Source organism: Lepidochelys olivacea, assembly GCF_965140295.1.
Source record: "Lepidochelys olivacea isolate rLepOli2 genome assembly, chromosome: 6".
Lineage (NCBI taxonomy): Eukaryota > Metazoa > Chordata > Testudines > Cheloniidae > Lepidochelys > Lepidochelys olivacea.
The window spans coordinates 44,627,146-44,653,645 of NC_140416.1; the positions used below are offsets into that span (position 1 = coordinate 44,627,146).

Genomic DNA, 26,500 nt, shown 5'->3' on the forward strand with positions numbered 1-26,500 from the left:
AGGTAAGAAGCTTAAGTCCCAGAGACTTCCAATAAGACATTGGCTTCTAAGTGCCCAACTCTGTTTTGAAAATGGGACTTAGTTTCTAAATCACTTTGCCACGTTCAAAAGTTTTATCCTTAAGTTCTTTCTGCTTCAGTTTATTCATTTGTAAAAAGGCTATAATAATACATGTCACAGTGGTGTTGTGAGGCTTAGCAAATGTTTGTAAAAGCATTTGAGGATTCTTAGACTAAAAGGTGTGTCCTGGAAAATAAAAATGGGTGAAAAGAACGGATCCCTGATTTTTTAAAAACTTTCGTCAGGGACTAAAGGTTGTCTAGCTACTAGATTAATGAAATTCCATTTGGCTTAATGCTGTAACAGTAGAGTTTCAACTCTCAGTGTTCATTGTCCTCATGTTTAGTTCTAGTAATTTGGATAGATTCTTTTCACCAGTGTGAATAGCTGTCTGACCATTCCTCCACCATTTCAGTGGCCTTTGCTTTATGACCTATATTTAAGGAGTTTGCTGATTTCAGTCTGTAATTTTATTTTTAAAGACTGAATCATACTTCACTTTACTCCAGTTTCAGCTCGAGTGTCCCCTCAATGAATTTATTTGTGATCTGTAAAACTGCATTTAGAAATTACATTCTGGGTGTAATCTGAAGAGATGCATTGTTCTCCACCTTACTCACAACTGGCGTTAGGGGAAAAAAATCCAAGGCCTTTGTCAGAAGTTATTTTCAGCCTGCTGATAGCAGCAGCATTGCTCACGTCCCTTTCCCCCTCTGTCCGTTTCCCTCCCCCCCTTCTTATAAAGCCAATGCTGGTGACCACTCAGGCATATTTAAAGAGTGCAGGAGCCCTCCAGTTCAGATTCTTCATCAAGCCAAACAAGACAAGACAACCTAATCCGGTAGGTGTAGTCACAAAGGGTTCTGGTGGGTCTATTGGCTGATAGGGACCTATGGAATAAATTTTTCTCTGCTGGGGATTATTTGTGGCTTACTGCTTTACTGAAAGGAATTTATAGGTATAGTGCGGAAGTGTGAGCTTTGTGGGGCTGACAGCTGTACTGGGGCCTTAGGAGTTGATTGACGTAGTGGCATTTAATAGTTTAATAGAACTGAAGATGCAGGGTGTCTCATTAAAAAGCAATGGAATCATATTTTCCACCAGGCACACTCAACATTTTAATATACAAACTTAATAAGATAGCAGGACAAAAATGAATGGACTTTACTGGAAATTTCAAAAGACTCCAAACTCAGTTCAGCTGGTAATATTTATTGATTTTACACAATTTTTTAGATAAAAGGATTTTAAATTAAAAAAAAATCAGAACAAATATTTTTAATCTCTGGCAACAGCTGTTTATGCGTTGATTTGGAATCAAATTCAACACATGCTCCCTTGATAAAACACTGAATAACACAGCATAGGTACAAGATGAAGCAATTCACAGGATGCAGATATGTCTTTTTCTTTTGGACTTGCTTTAAACATGCACCTAAAGGTTGTTTGATTAAACCAGCTTGTGGGGAACTCTGAACACTAGGGGGGAAATAATTCTAGAAATGTGTGTGCGTGTTTAAAAATTCAAGTGTAAAATGAAAATAATTTTAATGAAGCCTGGCTCGTCCTGGAAAACAATAATTCTGTCTCCATATGTTGGTAAAACTCTACAATGAGAATTTTGCATAAGGCGTGAAGGACCAGGAACGGCTCCATTATTATGACAAAGATTTATAAGTAGACAACTGTGAAAGTAAAAGCAACAGCTGATATTGTGGCATTAGCGCTGGAGGAACATACTGCGTAAATCTGATTCATACAGATCACTGGTAATGTGGGGCACTACTTCCAAGACACAAGTGAATCACATGGTTCTCATTTTCTAAAGCCAGTTCAAAGTATTTGGTTCCAGTGTCAGTGGTAGGGGAGTTTGTTGGTGTTTTTCAAATACATGTAATGCAATAAAGGGGGTTTTGACAAAACTGTAATATTAGCATGCTAGAGAAGGTCAGACCAGTAGGTAGGGTGTCTAATCAAGACTCCTGAGTAATTTTGCCAGTTTTAACTCTGGCTAATTCTTCAACAAGTCATTTTGGTGATTTTGAAAGAAAAGCCAGTGTGACTTGTGCGCCTGCTTCACGTAAGCCATTTTGAAAATCCCACCCTTAGGCTATATGCTTCAGTTTACCACTCTGGAAAATAGAGATTATAATATTTCCCTATTTCAAAGATGTTGGGAGGCTAAATTAGTTACATTAATTAGTCAATGCTATGTAAGTTGAAAACATTATTCATATTCCATTTGAATGTGTGTGAATATAAGTCATTATGAAAGTGACACAATGTTGCCACACTCAGCTATGTGATTTCACTCTGCAAATAGAAATGTTCATTGTGTTGCAGTCTCATTTTGCTGAGTACATATGGTTTCTGTGAAGGACTTGTTTTAGATTTTGACCAAAATACCTGCACGCTTTTTCACATAAAACCATCGGTGACTGTGTGGCGCACTGCGGCTCCTTAAATGTTCAACACAATTTACTCTGTCAATTGTGGCAGAAGAGAAATAAAATAAAGTGTTTTTTTTAACGGTCAGGTTTTAGTACAGTATTAATATATTTTAAAATATTTTTATTAAATAAACAAATGTTGAGAGGTGCTAGGTTTTTGCCAGCAAGACCATATTATAGCTGGTAGTTTAAAATATTAAATAAATTAGAAATTGCTATAAAACTAATATTTTGAAGAACAGTATAGTTCCTAGTAATAATACCTGGCTCTTTTATAGCACACTTTATCTGAAGCTCTCCAAGTTATTCATAAAGGAACAAAAATATCATTATCCCAATTTTACTGAGGAGAAACTGAGGCACAGGAAGGTTAAGGTCTGGATCCACAAAGGGATTTACGTACTATGATGCTGAGCATCACAATACCTAACTTAGGCACCTGGGAGATCACAGGAACAACACTGTGATCCACAAATCCTGAGTTAGGCAACTAAACTCCCTGTACAATGAATGGTGAGAGATAGAAGTCTGAGGCCTGATCTACATTGAAAATTTACATTGGTATAGCTACACTTCTCAGGTGTGTGGAAAAAAACCCCACACCCTTGAGAGATGTAGCTATGCTGACCTTAGGGTGACCAGACAGCAAGTGTGAAAAATTGGGACGGGGGTGGGGGGTAATAGGAGCCTATATAAGAAAGACCCAAAAATTGAGACTGTCCCTATAAAATTGGGACATCTGGTCATCCTAGCTGACCTAACCCACGGAGTAGACAGTGCTAGGTCGATGGAAGAACCCCTCCTGTCAGTGTAGGTAGTGTCTACCTCTACACTGAAGCGCTACAGCAGCGCAGCTGTGCCGCTGAGGCATTTTAAGTGTAGACATACCGTTAGGCTGTGATCCACAAAAGCCAGCACTCTTGGTGGCTCCATTTCACTAGATGTGCTGATGAGAGGGGTGTGTCCTAAGTCCCACCCCACTCTCAGAGATACGCGCCTAAGTGCAGCCTGCAGGGAGGTACCTGTCTCCATGACCTGGAAGAGGGAAGATAGGCAGCCTCTGAGCAAACCTACCAGATTGGATCCCTCAGGTAAGATATGTGGCCTAACTCCACACAGAACAGTTGGGTACAGGAGGAGGCCTGGTTTACTTATAACTTTTAGCCCACTGGCTTGGGTACTTACCTGGATGTAGAAGACCCCAGGATTCAAATTCCCCCTCTGCCTAAGGAGGAGAAGGCGTTTGAACAGGGAACTGACACCTCTCTGGTCAGTGTATTAACCACAACGCTATAGAGTGATTCTCTGTGGCCCAATTAATATTTAATCAATGTGGAACAACTTCAATCAGAGAGATTGAGGGAGCCCACATCAGAATATCCCATAGCCTAGTGCAGAGGTTTCCAAAGTTTTTTTTGCTGATCTCCCCTTTGGAGATTCATGTCCATGTGCACCCCCCCACCCCCCGTGCCTTTGTAAGGGGGCAGGGGATGGATACTCATCACGTAGCAGCAGAGGAAGACTTTGCTGCCCGCAGCGGTTGGGCAATCTCAGGTGCCGAGAGCTGGCTTATTCCTGCCCTCCCCTCACACAGGGGAAGCAAATGGGGCCCATGCTGAAGGGCTGGGGTCAGGAGGAGAGCAGAAGGCTGCACCCTGTGAGTAGTGGCCCTTCTGGCAGACAGAGCCCGCTCCTGACCCTTCAGCATGGTCCTGTCTGCTTGCCCTGCATAGGTTCTGTCTGGCAGGGGAAGCAGATGGGGCTCTGCGCCCTGGTGCTGCGCTGAAGGGCTGGAATCAGGAGGGGGCTCTGCCTGGGACAGGGGTCAGTTAGTACTTTTGGGTTGCTGCCTTCCACTCCCTGCTCACAGCCTCCCCAGCAGAGGAGAGTAACTGCTGCTTGATGGTGACTGCAGCTGTAGCAGTTGGGAAGCAGGAGAGGCAGAGAGCCTAGTCCTGGCCCAAACAGAGCCACATCCACTTCCCCTGCCCAACAAAGTCCACTCCTGACCCCCACCTCTCAGTGCGGTCCTGTCAGGATCTCGCAAGTCCCTGATAACCTTGTCATGCATGCCTCACAGTTTGGAACCTCCAGCCTAGTGGTTCGTGGCTTGCACTGGGGACTAAACAGGAGGTAGGCGTCTGGACTCCTTGAGGGAGGCAGCAGTGCACATGCCCACAGGCAGAACCTAGGGAACTTTTACTGCAAAAATAGGCATCTATAGAGTTACGCAGCAGCTGAACAGGAGTTTTGTGGATTGTAGTGGCACCCACAAATGGGACTTAAGTGCCTAAATCTGGGTAACAGCGAACAGTGAACTGCAGCCACCGGGAGCTGTGTGGGGCTGTGTCTCCAGACGGCCAAGGTAAACAAAATGTCTTGCAGGCCATCTTCGGATTACCCTGATGGGCCACGTACTGAAGGTTGTTGACCCCTGGTCTAGACATTTCTACTGTGCCTATCACTGTACTATCCAGCCACGACAATACCTTACATTTCCTGCTCTGCTTATTCACTTCAAAGATAACGTGCAACAACCCTGGTATTCTGACAGTAGACTTCCATTATTGAACATCTTATGAGTTAGACCCGATAGTAAAGTGGTTTTTGCACTTCAGACAGATACGATGAGGTCTAGACCATCAAATTCATGCAGTGGTTACCCTAACCCATTGTGAATCCTGGTCTTAGAGGTGAAATGCTAAAGCCTTAAGTTTCTGGTAGCCCTGTCCAGTGCAGAGATTATATTTTAGGGCCATCTCATGTCATCAATTTTTAATACTGCTCCTTTATGAAATTGAATTGAGCAAGAAGGGAATCCTGACTATGGGTCTGATCCCATGCCCATGGAATTCAACAGAAAGACTCCTGATTTCTCTGGGTTTTGGATCCTGCCCTAAAACCTCGGGTCCAGCTGCCTTGGCATTCTGATAAGCCCTAAATAAAGTGAATCATGTGTTTGTGGCTGCATGCCTGACATGTGAAAGTTGTACTTCATATGATAGCAGAGCTTTGATATGGAACAAGGTGGGACACTGAGTGCTAGTTGGCATGCCAAGAACAAGAATGCTACTCCAGCTCAGTACTACTGTACAGAAATGCTCAGGTCTAATGCTGTTGCTGTCCAATGGCAGTTCAGTGGCTCATGTGAAACAAGTATGGTGGTCACATTCCATTCCCTATGGTCACAGAAATCTCTACAAATCACAGAAATCACCACCATGATTGGCAGTCACAGTTGTCTGACAACAGATTTAGTGGGCCATAGAGACTAAGTCTGGGCTTTTCAATGGAGTTTAAAGGAGTCAGTCATCCAAATACCAGCGGAATTTGGGTGCTAGGCCTCTAAATCCCTTGGGATCCTTTGAAAATCCCAGCCTAAGAGTACAATTTTCAAAAGTGATTTAGGAGACAAAGTCTATTTTCAAATGTGCCTCAGGCACTTGGGAACTCCTAATGCTTTTGAAAATGGGACGTAGGCTCCTAAGGCACTGAGTCATTTTTGAAAATTGTATCCCAAATTACTAATGCACAGTACATGTTTTTCCTTCAACTCAGGTTTGAGGCCCATTGGTTGTACAGTAGCACTGAGCTGGAATAGAATTGCCCTGTCATGGACCTGTTCTCTGAATACACAGACCATATAAGGGGGAAACATAGCCAGGGTTTAACCTCCCTGAATAAGCAGGAACTGAAGGTTTGGGGGCATGCAGGAGTGCACTGTTTGCCAACAGGAGTTGTCTAAGGCTTATGTGGTTTCAGCTTCCATATCTGTACTGGATTCCGTGTTTAGGAATGGACTCAAACCTGAGGGTGTACAAATCAATATACTTTACTACCAGTACAAAATTCACCCAGATAACTGTGGTGAACATTCTTAAAGAGCATTCTGGGAACCTTAGCAAGGGAGATTCAGCCTTTTGAAGATATCATGGTGTCATAAATATAAAGGGAAGGCTAACCACCTTTAAATCCCTCCTGGCCAGAGGAAAAAATCCTTTCACCTGTAAAGGGTTATTAAGAAGCTAAAGATAACCTCACTAGCACCTGACCAAAATGACCCATGAGGAGACAAGATACTTTCAAAGCTGGAAGGGGGGAGAAACAAAGGTTCTCTCTGTCTGTGTGTTGCTTTTGCCAGGACCAGAGCAGGAATGCCTGTCAGAACTCCTGTAAAGGGCTAATGAGCAATCTAGTTAGATATGCGTTAGATTCTGTTTTGTTTAAATGGCTGATAAAATAAGTTGTGCTGAATGGAATGTATATTCCTGTTTTTGTGTCTTTTTGTAACTTAAGGTTTTTGCCTAGAGGGATTCTCTCTGTTTTTGAATCTGATTACCCTGTAACGTATTTACCATCCTGATTTTACAGAGGTGATCCTTTTACTTTTTCTTCAATTAAAATTCTTCTTTTAAGAACCTGATTGCTTTTTCATTGTTCTTAAGATCCGGGGATTTGGGTCTGTGTTCATCTATGCAAATTGGTGAGGTTTTTATCAAGCCTTCCCCAGGAAAGGGGGTGTAGGCTTTGGGAGGATTTTGGGGGGGTGGGGGGAAGACATTTCCAAGTGGGCTCTTTCCCTGTTATATATTTGTTAGATGCGTGGTGGTGGCAGCAATAAAGTCCAGGGGCAAAAGGTAAAATAGTTTGTACCTTGGGGAAGTTTTAACCTAAGCTGGTAAAAATAAGCTTAGGGGGTTTTTCATGCAGGTCCCCACATCTGTACCCTAGAGTTCAGAGTGGGGAAGGAACTTTGACATATGGTTTGAAATGTGTGGATTCCCTGCAACTCCTGGTTTGAACCCCAGAAAAGTCAACTCTGTCTTCATGGGAATAATACGACTTTGCACCTGTATAGTGTCTTTAATACAATGACTTCAGTGTGCTTTACAGACACGGACATAGAGGGTGTGCTTCCCCCACTCATGAAACACGTCTTCCTCTGGGGTGTAATGCAGCAGCTGTTTACTGCCTTGGAGCTACGTGACACAATGGTGTAGAACAAGAATATTGCAGTAAAATTTACTGTGTGTGATCATTTTGGATTAAGCCTGAAAACTGAGTCCTTCTCTGCTCTGCATGGACATGAAAGAGCTTGAGCTAACTTCTACTCATTTCCATTGACTTCAGCAGGGAGAAAGAGCATTGCATTCATGTAACTGAGAGCAGAATTTGCTTCCCACATCTATGGCACTCTTGCCAGGATTCAAGATTAAGATAAGATATTTGTCCTAAGATTAAGATAAAATATTTAAGATTCAGGTAATAGCCATCCTACAAAACTAAAGGGTCAGATTGTCCATGGCCCTTCCATTGCACAGAGGTACATGTAGGAAGGGGATGCTGCAAGGTGTAGTTCATATACTTGGAGACATGAAGGGGCTGCAATTAGGGTGACTAGATGTCCCGATTTGATAGGACAGTCCCGATTTTGGGGGCTTTTTCTTATATAGGCACCTATTAACCCACACTTGATTTTTCACACTTGCCCTCTGGTCACCCGAGCTGCAATTCACCTCGAAATGGAAATGGAAGAGCTAGCAACCTGCCTCCTTACCTCACTTTTGCACTTGCCTGCAGAGCTGGCCAGCCCAGAGATCAGAGCATGTGGTACCATCAAAAGATTCAGTGTCATTTCGGGGATATTTTCTAGCTTGACTCTTTTTCTCTTCATCAGGTGACAATGAAAAGCATGGAAAACGTGTAAGCACATGCAGCACTGTACTTATGTTGCTATAATTAACATCAGTGTCAAGGGTCCCTTTCAGAGATGTAACCACTGCCTGTAACAGCGAGAGGTTCATTATTGAACTTTATCAGCCCTTCTCTGGGACGCGTGCTCCTTCACTCAGCTAATGACGTAATTTCAATCTGTTCCAACCAACTGCCCTCTTGACAGTTTGTCAGGGCCTGGGACCTGATCCTGCAAGGTGCTTTGCACTTTCAGTTACCACTGGGCCCAATTCGGCTTCCGCTGAATTCCCTAACTTCAACTGGTGCATGCTTGAGCCCCTTAATTCCAAAGGGAATTGAAGAATATCAAGAGTCACTCGGCACCTTGCAGGATCAAGCACTGATAGCATTGTCATTGGATATTGCTCTGAATTCTGGCTTTTTAATTTCCACACTTGAAAACAGTGCAGATAATTGGACTGTTGCAAGAGGGTGTGAGATTCCATTCAGTTCAATAGAGTTGCAACCCCATTATTTGTTAAAGGCCCCATTCTATTTCCATTGATGTCAATTAGAAATTTATCACTAATTGTAATGGGAGCATGATAGAAGTGTAGATCATTTATTAATTTCTCAGTTGTGTCATCATACTGTTTATTTCTTTGTTTTCCATTATCTTAAAACCCAGGTTTGAAATATTATTTATTTTTTATCTCTGTTATAAGAACAATCTATCATATTTTCATTGTGCAGAGCTGAGTCATCTGATATATACGTGACAGGGGAACAGAATATTCCAAATTAAATTAGTTGATTTCTGTTCATGCGAAGACAAAACAACAAATCTAAATGAATGGGTTTGATACAAAGTACTTTTAAAAAAAATCAAAGAAAGTATTGAGGACAGGAGAAAGATTTCAAGGAGGGAAATGATGATTTTTGTAAAGTGAAAGAGTTGCCAGACAAGGAAAATGATGGATTTTAAAGTCCAGTTCTACTCTGTAAAATCGGCACCTTCTTCCTGAACAGATCTGTTCTTGTATGTACTCATTATCACTTCCACTTACTTCACCAACTAAATCATGTTTTTAATCCTGTTAACACCACTAAGCTAAAATAGTTTTGGGAAATTGAGCAGGATTCTATTCCATCTCTTACATACACTCTTAACTATGTTTCAGTTGCAGAATCTTAAATATTAGTGATGTTCAAACCAGAAAGAGCCAGCTTGACTTTCAGGTTGAGTTTGCAGAGGTGGAAGCTATAGACAGCTTATTTTCACTCAGACACTTGATCTAAACATCACTGAGATTATAAACATGAAACTTCACAATGTCTTTTTATAGTTGATTTTCAAGGTGAAACTACACTTCAAAATGTGAACCAAACGACTATCAGCTGTTTGTGCTACACTGGTACGAGAAATTCTCCTCTATCTCTTGTTTGACAGCTGAAGAGGAATTTTGGCATAGTAGGCTTGATGAATCATTCAATGTTCAACATCTTTTCCTTAGCTAAGTATGTATCTCAGCTGTGAATTTATCAGAGCCAAACTGGAACAAGCTGACCCAAAGCTGGCTTTGAAAGAACAGTTAACTATAATAAGAAAGTGACTGGCGTTCCAAGAAGGATAAGAAAGGCCTGAGCCAGGAGCTCAAAACAGTCTGATAATGTGACATGCAAATGACAAGAGGACATTCCAGTCTTCCTAAAAACTGTGACTCAGAAACATCAAGAAAACTCCAGGGCAAACCAGATTTGCTCTAGTTGTTTTAGAATCTGATGTACAACATTTTTCAGCAGAGAGGACACTGGGGTTGGAGTCAGGTGACCTGGGTTCTATTTCTGGCTCCAACACTGACCTCATGTGACCTTGGGCAAGTCACTTCACCTCTCTGTATCTCAGTATCCCCATCTGTACAAAGGGAATAAGAAGTTCACGTTCCTTTGCAAACCACTTCTGAGATCCCTGAGTGAAATACCTCAGAAAAATGAAATATTATTATTCATTGTTGACTGGTTAATAGTGCTGTTGCATCTGTTGTGTTTGCATAATTCAGAAGGATGAACAACCTGTATCCATGAAAAAGCCACCAAAAATAACATTAAATGTAAGACTAAATTCTGTAGGTATGAATTCCTTAATCTAACTTCACAATCAATCATTTCGTAAGTTTAAAGAAATATGGGTACAGGAGATTTCCTTTATCCTTTTGTCAGTGAACAAGAACACATGGTAGCCTGGAATAAAACAACAGTTGTTTTGGAGAGAGGTAATAAAACAGTAAAACATGGTATCCCTTGACAGATAAGCTTGGAATATTGATCTCTAGAAAATTTATAGGGCCAAATTCTGTCCTCGATTCACTTGTAAAACTCCACTAAAGCTTTGCATTCTGTATAGGATCCAGATCCTCCATAACTCTCTGCCTCACAAAAGTTATATGAAAGTTAATGACCAAGGAAAAGGCCAACACTGCAGAAAAGCCGCATTGAAAGAAAAGGGTAATCTTTGGAAAATGCAGCCCCTAGATAGCCTAGATATTTATATATGGCCCCCTACTACCACAGAATCTGAGCATACACAATCTTCAGAGTATCCCTGTGAGATAGGCATAGTACTATAATATTTTCCTGTTTTACAGATGGAGTGACTTGCCCAGGATCACACAGGAAGTCTGTGGCAGAACAGGGAATTGAATGCAGGTGTCCAAGGCCCCAGCTAGCAGCCTAACCACTGGAATATCCTTCCTCTTGATCATGGTCTATTGGACCATCACACCTCAGCCATTGACTAAAGGCTGACCCAATATAGGCTGGCTACCAAAGGTCCCCAAGGGCCATTATAGCAGCCAGAGTTCTCAGGGGCATATGGAAGTCCTGGCAATCCCTCTTCCCCCACCTCCCTCAGTGATGCCCATATACCAACCTCGGGGAGACAGAGTGGTATAGGAGTCACTACGCTAGCTCTTTGCCACCAGAGAATCTTCAATTACTGGGGCGTTACTCATGTGGGCAGCTATGCTGGCTTTGGGGCTGAGTGAACAAAAAGGGAGAATCCAAGTTGCTCTAATTAAGACTGGGCAATTTCTGCTGACAGTTCAATTATTTGCTTTTTTTAGGTAACGCTTCAAACCTAAGGATGCCGAACTGGGGAGGTGGCGCCAAATGTGGTGCTTGTGACAAGACGGTGTATCATGCTGAGGAAATCCAGTGCAATGGCAGGAGTTTTCACAAGACATGCTTCCACTGCAGTAAGCTGAGCTACATTGCTATAACTTCGCAATATCTCCATGGCTCAGTCTAACTCTCATTTTAACATGATTCATTCCAATAACTTAGTGCTGCAGCAACAAGCTCCTTGAGTGTCATATCTGCTCAGAACCAGAGAATAGAAGACTTGCTCTAATTTGTTATTCATTTAGCGTTTTTGTTCAGTGGGTGTGAAACATAGCCCTGGACAGAGGCCCTTAACACCACTGAGGATTTAAGTGGTATGGAGTAGAGGACTGTAGCGATCCCCTGGCAGCAGGATTGATTTCACCCTGAGCCAGCTTAATCAGCAATACACCTCATTTTGGGGAGACCCCCAAGGGGAAAGCAGTCACAAGTTACCTGGTCACCCTACTTCCCTGCTCCAGCGCTGTACAGAGGGCCTACATGAGCCACAAGAAGCCAGGAGAGATCCCCACCCTCACTGCAGGAGCAGCATAAGGCCACCATGAGCAGCTCTAGGCTGCCCCGCATACTACTTCCAGTATAGGGAGCATCCCACATATGGGGCTGAAGGGGGAATCCCCATTGCACTGAAAACTAGAGGTTCTGGCTTTCTCCAGACTGCAGAGCAAGCCACAGGTAGCTCAGGTAAAGCTGCTGTAAATCAGAGCAGTTTGGTCAGTCTGGGGGTGAGTGGGAAGGACCCTCCTTTGGAGAAGCAATCAGTTTGTTCTCTGAGCCAACAGCCAGTAAGGGTCTCTTCAGTATGGTGCTCATGTGGGTGCTTACTCTAAAGGCAAGGTTCCTAACAGAAAACAAATCACAACCAAACTGCTTACAGGTAGAAAGCCTTTGCATCTGGAAATGAAGGGCTGTGTCAGTTTACCTCTTAGTAGCAGCTCCTAGTAATTGGGTCCAGCTGCTCCAGCTTCCTACCTCTTCCGCCAGTGCTTAACTAGCAATGAAAGAGCTGCTAGGGCTCAAGCAATTGTTCTACTTTCATAACTGACATAGCAGCCCAGAGGTGCCAGGGCTATGAACTGCCAAGCCTAGAGGTGCTAGGGCTCAGCCCTGGCAAGCCCCAGCACAAATTAAATACTGCCTTCAGCACAGGAGGGCAATACCCTCTAGCCTCTCCCTTTCCACACAGGCATGGCGTGCTTTTATAGGGAAACTGGGATGTGGGAGAACCATGAACCTGGGCTTCCCCAAGGGTCTTTACCACTGATCACAGGATACAATATGCAAAGGAGTAGGTTTCAAATTGAAAAATCAGGTCTATAACTGCAAACACCAATTCTTTTAAACTCACCCAGTCACACAAGAAGGCATTGCTTAATAGGCGATTGCAGGGGATGGCTGCCGTGAGAGTCCAGTGATGCCGACAGGAATTGGACGGGCCCACAAACAGAAGTTGAAAGTTACCCCCCTTCTGTATAGACACCTTCAAAGTGCCTCTTCCCCTGCCATGTCCTCCTTCCGCCCGCTCCTTTCCCTATGCAATGCTCATCAGAGCTCCCTCTTTCACTCCCTACAGCCAGCTCTGTGAAATGGGCTCTTCCTCTCCATGGACCTACCAATCTAAGAGCTGCAGGGGAAAGTGGAGGAGCTGGGAATGCAGGGAGAGAAAACATCAGTTCAGCAGCAGCTGCCCCTACAGGAGGGAGGCGGTGGTGTGAAAAGAGGAAGAGGCAGCAGTGTCATAGCATTTACCTTGCAGTCAGGCTTGAGATTCAGGAACTTTACAGTGGTAACTCCAACGTGGGAGTGGAGAATAGGTTGGCCAGAAAATATCTGGCCTGATCTCCACCCACCACCTGTGGCAGTAGAGAATTTTAGATGGGTAGTGGTTTGCACAAGTGTAAATGACAACACAAAGTGCACAGTAGTGGAGGATCAGGCACAATGTGTATATTTGTGAGTCACATTTTTTTAATGCATCCACTTGGAATTTGGCCCACACTGAGGTAGCAAATTTAAATATTAATAAGTTAGATACTGCAGTGAACATCTGAGACAGAAGCATGTTTAGGTAAAAAAGTCAGAGATAGTCCTTATAACAATTGGCCGCTGAGAGGTATGCTGACTGGTGATACAGTTAGTTCCGGGTAATACTGATCAGCCCTGGAGTAGGTGCGTCAGTATCATGTTTGTGCGCTTTCATGTGATATTCTATGGCCGTACTGGGTGCTAGGACACACATCATCACTCATGACAGGCATGGCAGGCTTTCCAAGTAAAATAAGAGATTGCACAGACATGAAGAAAAGCAGTGTAGGAGTCAGGCTGGGATTTGGAATCCTGCCTCCAACAATGATTCCTTCTGAAGCTTTGGCCAAATCCCTTAGGCCCAAATTTTCCAAAATGGCTGTTTGTGTGTGCCTCAGTTTTTGGGTGTTCAGCTTGAGATATCTCAAGGTTGATATTAAGAGGTCCCGAGCACCTGCAATTCTGATAGATTGCATCTGGAATTGTGGCTGCTGAGCAGACTCAAATTGGACAACCAAAAATTGAGATAATCAAAATGATAAGGTACTTTTGAAAAAACTGACCTTAAACTTCCCTGCTTCTATTTCTCCACATGTAATTACAATGCTTACTTCACGGCGAGTGTGATTAGTTTGTTTATAAAGTCCTTTGAAGATGGTAAGCACCAAGTATAGAAAATGTAACCCAATCATGTAAACATTGGCACATTTTATTCTTCATACATTGTTAGTTGAAAGGACTAGAACATATCTCTTATAGCAAATCTTTTCCCCTTTAAAACTTAAATCTCATTACAGACCCAATCAAACGCTACAAATGGAAGCAGATATTGTGTACATATCATTATTATAAGCAAGTCATTATAGCATGGAGTAGTAGCAACCAGTATAATTAAGGCTGCAAAGTAGTTTCCATAATAGCCCTGTTTTTAGGCTATGACAATCTCCTTTGAAGTTTAAATTCTTCAGGCTTGGTCTCTGCCCAACAGTAAATTTTTGGTTTTGCATTAGTCATAATAGTTTACCTCATTGTATCAATAGCTGTCTTTCTTAGGTTTGATGTAGCACCCATATTTTAGTACATAAACATTGACAGGAACGCTGGCAACACGGCGTTTTTTTCTTGACTGGAGATGTACAAGTATAGGGAAATATTTCAACCAACACATTACATAGTACATCCAAGCAAAACCAGCTATGTTAAAAGAACACTAGGGTTGCAAAATCAAGCATTCGAGAGTTAGGCAATGCCAGAATTACGGTGTCCTGTGGAACCGTCATTCAGCCTCCTTTTACCTATGTGTTATGATACAGTCTTTAATTACATAATTACGTGATCACATCCTGTTTTCTCCACAGAACCAGACCCAGTGGAAGCACTGAGATCACAGGAGAAACTGCCTCTCTGCTCTCAGTTCTGACCCCCAGTGCCATAGCAGTCCTTCAGTAGCTGGAAGGAGCAACTGCAGGGAAAATCCTGCTCCATCCCTGCAGCCTTGGGCTGAAGCACACTCAGTTGTTCTACAGGGATGGTGCATGTTCAGTCCACATGGAATCGTCAGAGAATTTAGCTGTCAAACTAACAAATCTCTACTGAGCATATGCAAATGGCGTTTTCTCAGAGGCTTATAACTGGGCCAGGTTTGGGCACATTTTCACCAGGATGGCAAAAGGCACTCCCTTCCCCCACACCCATGTCAAATTTCACGTCCCTGCTCCAAAACAGGGAGGCACAAGACCGTCTCAATAAAACAATTGTAAAAAAAAAAATTTTGAATAGGGGAAAAACAATATTTATCCCTAATTCATTATTAGAAACAGATGAACCGTTTTAGCTTAAACTGTAATAAATCTGACACACAAACCCAGCATGGAAAATTTTAGCCCAAACTGTTAAAGTTTGGCAGAAAATGAAAATAGGGTCTTATAATGGGAAGTGTCCTGCAACCTTAATTATAGGTGGCACTTACCTGCACTGAGTAGAATTTGTCCTGTGAAGAATGTGAAATAATACTCCCTTGTGTGGACTGCTGTTTACATACTTTGTTTCCCTCTTGGATTTTACTTAAAACACAGCTGTGGTGGATATTTGGCAGGATCTCGCTTTATAAACCTGAAACTACTTAGTGATGGTTTATGAACGGTCTCTGAGCAGATGACAGGTCTCAGAGCTATTTCAACAATAGCACTTCAAGGGCTTTTGCTCCATCTGTTGTGGTACATAGATACTCTATCCGTATGGTGCCAAAAATAGAACCATTTTATCTGCTGCTGGAGTTTCCATCATCCCTCAACTCCCACAGTAAACATAATTATCATTGCAGAACAGATGAGAATTCAGCAAAGAGTGATCAGGTTCACAAATTAACAGAAGCTTCTAGTTTTATTGGCATTAATTAAAAAAAATAATTGCAAATATGTTTCTTTTTCCTGGATAGCTTTGTCTATTTTTGTCACTGTACTGCCTATTAGCAACTAGCGCCTGATCCAAAAGCCACTGAAGTTACTGGAAAGACTCCCACTGACTTCAATGAGTTTTAGATCAGGTCCCTAGTGACACAGTTTGATCCATAACTTTTTCTTTTCATTAAAGGGAGTGTTTGAAAATAACCAACTAACCTTTCTGGAGTTTGAACTCCCAGCTCTTCTTTACTCACTAAGCACTTTATCTTTATGTGCTAGTCACTTGAGCTAATCTACCTTTTTCTTCAAGTCACATAGTCAGTGTGTAAATTAGATGGTAGTCTTGACAAACCTGCAAGCATACTAAGGTGGGGGAGGGGGTGAAGTGATGATCACCCTTGTCCAAAGGGCATCCGAGAAAGGGCTTTGCACATAATGGTAGAGATTTTTCAAAAGTGGGTGCCTCAATTTTCACATGCCATATTTGAGACATGAGACAGGTACTCAGAACTTTCTGAAAATCATGCCTTTCCAAGTATCAGCTTGGGTTCCGCTCCCCCCCCTCGAGAAAAAAGTTTGAGGCACCTAAAATTACTAGTCCCGTCTGAAAAAACATGGCCACTATTTGCTAAACTTTATTGCTGCTTGGTTTTCATAGTATTAATGCTATTGAAAGGTTCTGGATTGATACTGGAATTCAGTTTCCAGAGCTATTTATCCACAGGACAGGGACAGCAGAAGCAATCGCAGTGTAGCATTTCTCAAACTGCCTCACCAAAGTGACTCACCTGGGGAGGTAACTTCTAGGATGAGAGGGTAGTCTACTCTCAATGCCCGTTCACTTTTTGGCTACTCTGCTGACACTGAGTGGTGCCAATTAGTGGTAGTTGTACTTTGGGCTTTTTATAACATGGACGCCTATTCACTGGGAACTGAACTTAGACCACTAACAGCTGTCAGCTCTTATTAACTTCTAGTCTCTTTCAGTCTGGGCTAGATTTATACTAGTGACCTAGAGGATAAAAATTTGTATCCTATTACCAATGTCTGACATTTCTATGGCACCTTCCATTCAAAGATCTCCAAGAGATTTAGCAGGGAGTTAAACCTTATAATATCCTTGCATAAAGAACAGAGCTGGTACCTATCTCTCTTTGGTGCTTGGTTGTCGAACCTTATCTAAACCACCCCAAAGAAACTCTAGTATAGTTGAGATCACCAGATATTTGAGATTCTTGTTGTTTCTCTCACACCAGATGTGAAATATGGCAAGATAAAGGAACAGAATTCCTGGTTGAGTTCTATCTGGGTGCTTTAAGCATATAAATGACTCTAGTGTTGCTCAAGTTACTGTTGTGATGGGAAGACAGAATAATTTCCATCCCAGAATACTGAAAGAATTGGCATATGAAATTGCAAGTCCAGTAACAAGGATTTTTAATAAATCTATCAAAATCGGTAGTTGTACCATACAACTGGAGAATAGCAAATATAGTACCTATATTTAAGAAAGGGAGAAAAAGTGATCTGGACAACTATAGACCAATTAGTTAGACCTCAATAGAATACAAGACTGCAGAACAAATTTCAAAGGAAAGAATAATTAAAGATGTGGAGGTAAATGGAAAATGGGATAAAATGTAACATGGGTTTATCAAATGTAGATCATACCAGACTAACCTCATGTCTTTCTTTGACAAGATAACTGATGTTTTAGACAAGGCACATGCAGTAGATCTGGTTTTCAGTAATACATTTGACATGGTATCACCTGCAAAATTATTAGTTAACCTGAAGATAGGGATTTGTACAAGAACTGTAAGCTAGATAAGGAACTGGCTAGAGGGGAGATGACAACAGGTTGTGTTGAAAGGAGAACTGTTGGGCTAGGAGGAGGCTTGGTCTTGGGACCAATCTTTAGTTAATATTTTCATTAAGAATCAGGCACAAAAGTAGGAGTGTGCTAATGAAATTTGTTGATGACACAGGAAAAACTGGATAACCTTGAGGACTGGAGTAATAGAAATGGGAATAAATGTAATACAAGAAAGTATAAGGTCATATACATAGGGACCAGTAAGAATCTCTGCTGCAAGTGCGGGCTCATAAGTTGGAAATTACTGAGGAAAAGAAAGACCAAAGTGTATTAGCTGATCACAGTGTATGAGTCTCTGTGACGCAGCTGTGAAATAGGCAAATGTGATCCTAGGCTATATCAGGCAATGTATTTCCAGTAAAGATAGGCAAGTATTAAGGCAAGTACCCGAGGTAAAGCCTCATCTGGAATACTGTGTACAATTCTGGTTGGCCATGTTCAAGAAAGATACATTCCAACTGGAACAGGTGCACAAAAGGGCTTTTAGGATGAACAGGGGAACGGAGATCCTATTTTATGAGAGGAGACTAAAATAGCTTGTCTTGCTCAGCCTAGCAAAAAGAAGGCTAAGAGGAGATATGATTGCTCTCTATAAATACATCAGGGGAGTAAACTCCAGAAGCGATCAGAGCTATTTAAGCTAAAGGACAACGGTGTCACAAGAACAAATTGACCATGAACAAATTTAGGCTGGAAATTAGAAGAAGGTTTCTAACCATCAGAGGAGTGAGATTCTGGAACAGCCTCCCAAATAGGCATAGTGGGATCAAACTACCTAACTAGTTTTAAAATGGAACTTGATAAATTTATGAATGGGATTATATGATGGGTTGCCTCCGTGCAAGGGGCTGGAGTTGATGACCCAGAAGTAGTGCTTAATTTGTAATGAAAGAGGTTCCAGGGCTCAAGCAATTCGCTGGTGCAATTTTTTTCCTTTCATAACTGACGTGGCTAGCCCAGAGGTGCAAGGGCTATGAACTGCCAAGCCTAAAGGTGCCGGGGCTCAGACCTGGCAAGCCCTGGCATAAATTAAGTACTGCTCAGGAACTCCCCTCCAGTCCTGATATCCCTGCTGAACTACACTTCATAAGAAAGGGACCTCTTATTCATGAGGTCTGGTGTTCTCTAATGGTTCATTAGAGTTTCCATGACTAGCTCTATTAAGTCCCAAAATCAAGCTTCTGGGCTGGTGGGAATCAGGAGGATGACCAAAGGTCTTGTTTCCTGTTTCAGTGTACCCCTTATGTGACTTGCCTTGAAAGGCACCAGATTCTTCTCTGCCTTAGCTATTACTTACACTGCTTCTGAGAGGAGCTTTCAATTTCTGGCTATTCTTTTCTTTCTATTCAGAAATGCCACTAGTGATGCATTCAAAGTAAATCAGAAGGTTACAGCTGAGGAGATTTTAGAAAACTAGGCAGCACAAGCTGTACACTCAAGAAGTTTGATGCTTTCTTTTTTCTCAGCGTGGCCCATGGCCATCTTGTCTTCACCCCATGGGCTTTTTTTTCATAGTGAGTATCTAAGGGTCATTCAGAGAAGAGTCATGACTGATAACTTTGCATTACATCTGGTGAGTGATTCCAGGTCTTCAGAAGAATTTTCTGGAGATAAAACTTGTGTGGAATCTCATCCAACACATGATACCAATGCATAGCACCAGCAATTCTAAATATTGCCAGGAAACCACAAATGTAATCAAGTTTTAGATCTTTGCAAATATTTTCTGTGGTGATACAATTTTTGCCAAAGCCATACCTATTTCAACCACCAGGTAAGCAGTCTTCTGGGTTGGACCCAGAAGCTCTTCTTGAAAGTTAATACCAACAAATGGGTTTGAAACATTTGGCAAAATCAGAGTGGGATTATTTCTCTGGACAGCACTCTGATTGGAATATTATCCATGAGTAGTTGTAAATATGTAGCTTGCAAGCTGAGCCTCACTGTGATCAGGTCCCTTTTTTCACCCACAAAAGGGACCACCCACCCCTTCTCTCTGATCATTTGACTCCAAATGTTTAGAGCCAGGAAGCAGATAGTTTAGAGGAGGTAACTTCTCTAGCTTACTGCTCTATTTATCTATAGGACAGGTACACCAAATGCAGCGCATACTGCTCCAGAGATAATGACATAAGAACGGCCATACTGGGTCAGACCAATGGTCTGTCTAACTCAGTATCCTGTCTTCTGACAATGGTTGGTATCAGATGCTTCAGAGGATGTGAACAGAGCAGGACAATTTATCATCCAGTTCCAGCTTCTTGCAATCAAGTGGTTTAGGAAAACTCAGAGCATGGGGTTACATCCCTGACCATGCTGGCTAATAGCCATTGATGGACCTATCATCCATGAACTTATCTAATTCTTTTAAAAACCCAATTACACTTTTGGCATTCACAACATTCCTCTCGCAATGAGTTCCACAGGTTAATTATGCATTGTATGAAGAAGCACTTCCTTATGTTTGTTATAAACCTGCTGCCTATTAATTTAATTGGGTGGCCCCAGGTTTGTGCATGATATAAGAGGTAAATAACACTTCCCTCTTCACTTTCTCCTCACTATTCATGATTTTATAGACCTTTATCATATCAGTCATCTCTTTTTCAAGTTGCACAGTCCCATTCTTTTTAATCTCTCCTCATATGGAAGCTGCTCTATATCCATAATCATTTTTCTTACCCATCTCTGTACTTTTTCCAATTCTAAGGGCTTGTCTGCATTTACTGGAGGATCGACACTACGGTGGCATCACATTAGCTATCCACCAATCATCTGGTACAGGGGTATTTAAACAATAGGTTACATGCCACAGTTAGTAGTTCTGCAATTTCATATCTGAGTTCCTCCAGAATTCTTGGATGAATACCACCTGGTCATGGTGACCTATTACTGTTTATCAACTTGTTCAAAACCTCCTCTATCGACACCTCAATCTGGGACAGTTCCTCAGGATTTGTCATCTAAAAAGAATGGCTCTATGAGAATCTCCCTCCCCTCCTCTGCAGTGAAGGCCGATGCCAAAAATTCATTTAAGCTTCTCTGCGCTGGCCTTGACTTCCAGGAGGGACCTCTTCTAATGTTAAGAGGGGGACTCATTCAATCTTTGGCTTCTATGCTCAGGCCTGGCAGGATGGCTACTACTACTACTACGGTCACTACTATACCAGGAACAAGGCTTAGGTCAACTCCTTTCTATAGAGCAGTCAAGAGACACTTTTGGTTAGTACCAAATTGGGTTAGATTTACAGTGGTGACTAAGCTGGCTCTTTACTCCCTTTCATGACACATTCTGTTCATCTTGGATATTTCAACAATAAATTAGATATCCTCGGGAAATGATTTTTACTTATCAGGGACTCAAACATGACTTGAGTGGCATTTCTGCATCACAAACAAGAGCACAATCTCAAAATACTGGTAAATGCTGAGTTTCAAATATATTAATATTTGTGCTTATAACTGACAGCTGATTAATTTTTTTACAGTTTTAAAGGATAAGAAACTGGGGCGGGGAGAAGGAGGGAGTGTGTACATTAGTAACCCATATCTTTGTCCCGTCTAACAAAAGGAAATCAGATTTCTCCAAAACTGAAATTTCACTTGAGTGAATTCCCATAATATTTCAGTTCAATCATGATTAAGGGCTTCCAAACAGATGTATGTGTTATAGGTTATTTGCCTTTATGCAGGGAACTTCCATTAATGCTAAAGAGGTTTATGCACAAAGATCAAAGGTTAAATATAGCCCTTAATCTTCTGCTTCATGTTTTTCCAGGATCCAATGGAGAGCATATTAAAAGGGTTATAACTTTCCTTATTTGTTTTTGCAGATACATACTGATTACTTCAGTGAGAGACCACAGAGTAACTTTATCCCATATCCAAATTTGTAAACATTTATTTACCCTGTAATAGCTATACATCAGAACTCCTTTCTTCCTATTTCTGCTATATTCTTTTTTAGATTGGATTACCAGAAATAAACTCAGTGTTCCAGATGAGAGCATAATATTGATTTATATCAACCATTTTCAAGAACAAAATGATAACTGGTATTACAATAATTCTGAGGTATGTTAATACCCAGATTTGTAAATACAAATTTTTATATGCACTTTTATTCTCTATTTTTAGTGGCTTGCCGAAAAGCTCTGGACAGTACTACAGTAGCAGCTCACGAATCTGAAATCTATTGCAAAACGTGTTATGGGAGAAAATATGGTCCCAAAGGTATTGGGTTTGGACAAGGGGCAGGGTGTCTCAGCACAGATACTGGCGAACATCTAGGCTTGGATCTGCAACAGTGAGTTAAAATCTCATTGATTATACCTTTTTTTAAAATGTATATACTCCATCTATCGGACACTTCATGAGGTTTCCATAACAACATCTAACATAAGTGGCACAATAAACGCAATCATAGGTTTTTCTTCCATGAGTCTCGTCATTTCTGCCAATTTTTAATAATGTTCAGTCTCTTGAAAGCTTTCTTTTTAATTTTTTTCCTATTCCAATAGGCAATTATGGTACAGAAAACCTTGCTTTACATATCACCACAGACCTAGATAGTCACTACAGCTACAATTTGCTAGTAGTTGCACAATGCCACAATCATGTTCACCATAGAACAATAGAATCAAATATATTTTCCTCTGAGTGGCTACATTGTACTTATATTTTACTAATATAGTAATAGTCACAGTACGCTGTGCTGTTAACTTTCCTCTCTCTACAGGAAAATATCCATTATAAATCCTCTCTCATGGGTCACATACCATTTTGAGGATATATGACTCAACAGAGGAATAGAATCCTGACTGCAGATAACTGCCTATGTCACTACGCTTTTATAATATTTTTTTGTGATTTTCAAAGCTGCAAATTTCTAAAGGACTCCAACATTTTCCTCTGGCATTACTGTAATGAAGCTAATATATCCATGCTGAAGGTACAAACTTAGAGAGCATCTTTATCAGTATTCCTTTGTCACAGGTGCATTCATTACTGAGAGTGTCACACCAGGAATTTTTAACTTTCTGTAGACTTAGTGACATGTTGCAGTTTGACAATCCAGGAATTCAAAGGTCACTCCATGAATGACTAAGAACTGACACTGGGTTGGACTGATAGTTCAGAAAAATGGTTTCAACCTATATTTCTGCATCTGACCTTGACATAGTATAGGCCTTTTGAAGGCAACAAACAAAAACTACTTGCTGATGCTTTACAATGAACAAAGAGGACAGCATTTCAGATTCCTGTCTCTTTTTATTAACCTCTCACTAACAAATCCCAGCAGCTAGGTGATTAGAGAAAGAACACTGAATATTGCTGCTTTGTATTTTTCAGTATATCTTTAATACAGATATTTTTATTAGACTCCCCCTTTGCCTCTCCTTTCTGTTAAATACAGTCTTTTTTGTGCACATGGCCACTGCTATCCTTATGGCTAGCTGTAATATTATGCCCAGCTGCTATTCACTAAAACCAAGGCAATGTCATCTGCTACCTTAGCCATAGCAATAGCTCCTTAGCACTGTAAAATGCACTTACTTCTGTAGAATTTTTTTATTTTCTTGTATTACACATCAAGCTTCATGTCCCGTGACTTAATACTGTAACCCTTCCAAAAAGTATATTGAATTGGAAGGAAGATTTTGAGAATGGAAACATGATTTTTCAAGCAATGTTTAAATGTACTGAAAATCTCTATGTTTCCGTCAGCTCACCAAAGCCTGCTCGCCCTTCTACGCCTACCAACCCTTCAAAGTTCGCCAAAAAGTTTGGAGATGTGGATAAGTGTCCCCGCTGTGGCAAATCAGTATATGCTGCAGAGAAAATAATGGGAGGAGGGAAAGTAAGGGATTGTTGCATGTTTTTTATTCTATTATTTTAAAAGATCTTTTAAAATTGTTTGGTTTTAAGTTTTGCTGAACTATACCAAATTGAGAGAGCTTCCTCCCCCGACATAGCTTCTGCCATTCGCAGAGGCGGTTTTATTATGCTGGCATTGGCATTGAGCATCTTCACGAGACACGCTGCAGCAATGCGGCTGCGCCGACTGCAGCTCTGTACATGTAGACGTGCCCTAAGACACCTTTCCCCCCCACACCCTGCAGCTGCTCCCCTTGAAGAAAGGGATTCTGAAGAAATCTGTTCACAATCCTCAGGTTGCAAACTCATTCTCTGGGATAAGTGTTCTTAAACTTTTTCATGGTATGAACCACATCTTAATTGGGTTTGGTGGCCCCTCGTCACTGTTCGCTATTGCAGGGGCCACCTCCTCTCCCTAACATCCCTGTGCCAGCCACAGTACATGCTTGTTTATTTAAGCTTTTAATGATTGTGTAGTGGGAAAAAAAAGAGAAGCCAGTGTCATGTCACCTGCTACCACTTTGTGGACCTAGTTTGGGAACTGCTGTTCTAGGATCATTCACTGCAAATTCTCTGCAGTCTTGAAGTTTGAAGGAATGGCTAACATGCAATTGCTGTATAGCCCACGGGGTCTGATTCAAGCGCTGACCACCATCTGAGACATTTCGGCTAGTAAGAAGGTCATTAGGAGTCACATACTAGGATAGGGTGCAATGACAAAAATCAGCATAGTGACCTATTATGACTAAAATGGAACATGTTACTGAGATGAAATGAAAATTAATGAAACATAATTTCAGCCTTTTCATCCAAAGAAAATATAAAGCTATAACCCTTTATATGTTGCTTGTCAAAGTTTTATACTAGCTACTTGGCTCTGCCTTCTTTCTTAGCCTTGGCATAAGACTTGCTTCCGTTGTGCTGTTTGTGGAAAGAGCCTAGAATCTACAAATGTTACAGACAAGGATGGAGAAATCTACTGTAAAGGTAAGTACAATCTACTTATAAGATATTTCTGCCATATGGTTGAAGATATTCTTCTAAGACTGCTCTACTCGGACAAAGCGTAGGCATCACCACCTATCTGTTAGATACCTGAACTTGGGGGAAAGTAGATTTAGTTTACCCCCTTTCTTTGCTTTAAAGAAAGATCTATAATTTGTACAGTCCCACAGCAACACCACAGTCTCATCGCTTATTGGGAGTGAATTTAAAAAACAAATTATTCTATATCTTCCATCATAAATATTAAGTCTTCTAAAGTTTGGGATCTCTCTCCACTAAGAATCACATTGATCCTGCAAAATGATTTATGTGGGCAAACCCCTGCATCTGAACTGGTCCTCACTGATTTCAGTGGGTTTCCACAAGGACACAGGTGTCTGCACACAAGCTTCTCATTATAGGATCATGGTCTTAGTTGAGATTCTTTCCAAGGAATGTTACACTGGGAATCAAAGACCTTCACAAATATGCCAACAGCATTGAAGACAATGGATTTACTTTGGATTTCTCTCTCTCAGATCACGCAAGTCCACAGAGTCAATCCACTTTTAAATAGTCTGAAAAGGGTATAAAGCCTTTTATGTCTACGTTCTAGGTTGGGATTGTCAAAGACACCTACGGGAGAATTCGAGAGGAATTCCCTTAGGCCCCCTTTAAAAATCACAGCCCTAATATTTATTCCACATGCTCTGCAAAAAAAAGCATTCATGTGAGTTAGAATTGCCTCTAATATCTATAACCTATTTTTTTCCTGAGTATTTTACAGTACTGAAAGTTGTTCTGAGAGGAGCTTGACTGGACCTCAGACAGAGCTAACAAGTTTGTCTATCTCAAAAGCAACAAGAGTGAATAAAGTTGCATTGCCAGAGTTGTAGATGTGCCTGAGAAAGAGAATCCATGTTTATTTTATTCTTACAGCCTTCCAAGTCATTGTACTTAATTTACTATGATTTCCAATGAGTTTTTTTAGTATTACTTAAAATACATAAAAATATTCAAAATATTAATTACTAACTTCTTTCTCCATTTCTTTTGCAGTTTGCTATGCAAAGAATTTTGGTCCTAAAGGAATTGGGTTTGGTGGCCTCACTCAAGTGGAGAAGAAAGAGTGAAACTTTCTATATCAGACATTTCATACTTCTGTTGATGCCACAGATTGATTGTTTGCTAAGTAAAACAGTGATGCATTGATAAGAACCTAGGGCATTTTAAAATAACTTCTGCTTCTCCGACCTCACTGGAGTGATTTGTAAGCTTATTTCTTAAGAAATTATTGCAGTAGCTAGAAAATACATTTTGATAAAATGGATTTATTCTACACTGAAAAAGAGCCTAATATTTTGCTAAATTCTAACTTAGTTGTGAACAATAGTATTTCTTACACTACTACTTATCGTGTTAAAAAATGAGGTTATAATAGCTCTGTGGACTTTGCTACTAAGAGGTTATTATCCTTGGTAAGGGGCCATAGGAAGGTGTTTTGGATTTCTACCACTCCAACAGAGCAGAATCTTGTCCATATTGTCTATCCTAATTCCTTAGTGAAATACATTCTGATGTTATGGTGGTGCTATGGTATGGGAGGAAATTTTTTTTTAAAAGGCACATTCTAATCTGTCACAATAGCTAACAATTTCAGCTCCATCCTCCTGAGTAAAAGAGAAAGGGAGTAAAAGACAGACTTCTTGAATTGGAAGTCATATTTTCATACAAGATGGTAAAATCAAAGTGGATGTTAAATCTAGTTTTGTCACTGTAGGTTTCTCTAGATACAATAAACTGTAGATACTGCTTTTATGCTATGACTGGTTACATTATTTTGCTCCTGTTTTGTACTCTTAACCCTCAATGTGCTCATCTAGTTCACCAGGCTAAACAAACTATTCCTATATTGAAACTGTGAGAATTCTCTGGTTTTATTTCATTCTATTTTACTGCTAAACTGCTAATAA

General features: G+C 41.0%; 1 protein-coding gene across 1 annotated transcript; it reads left to right on the forward strand.

Moving 5' to 3' along the window:
* Nucleotides 1–764: 764 nt before the first annotated feature.
* On the forward strand, nt 765–26,356 carry CSRP3 (cysteine and glycine rich protein 3). The gene is made up of 6 exons (XM_084631214.1): nt 765–901; nt 11,306–11,437; nt 21,804–21,972; nt 23,394–23,526; nt 24,437–24,530; nt 25,587–26,356. The coding sequence occupies exons 2-6, from the start codon at nt 11,326–11,328 to the stop codon at nt 25,658–25,660; spliced, it is 582 nt and encodes a 193-aa protein (XP_084487340.1). The 5' UTR covers nt 765–901; nt 11,306–11,325; the 3' UTR covers nt 25,661–26,356.
* Nucleotides 26,357–26,500: the final 144 nt, after the last annotated feature.

Excerpts from the sequence above, each read along its gene's own strand:
- CSRP3 (XM_084631214.1), top strand. The coding sequence starts at position 11,326 with ATGCCGAACTGGGGAGGTGGCGCCAAATGTGGTGCTTGTGACAAGACG. Across the intron at positions 11,438-21,803 it reads CAAGACATGCTTCCACTGCA|TGGCTTGCCGAAAAGCTCTG; the intron begins GTAAGCTGAGCT and ends CTCTATTTTTAG. Across the intron at positions 21,973-23,393 it reads CTAGGCTTGGATCTGCAACA|CTCACCAAAGCCTGCTCGCC; the intron begins GTGAGTTAAAAT and ends TGTTTCCGTCAG.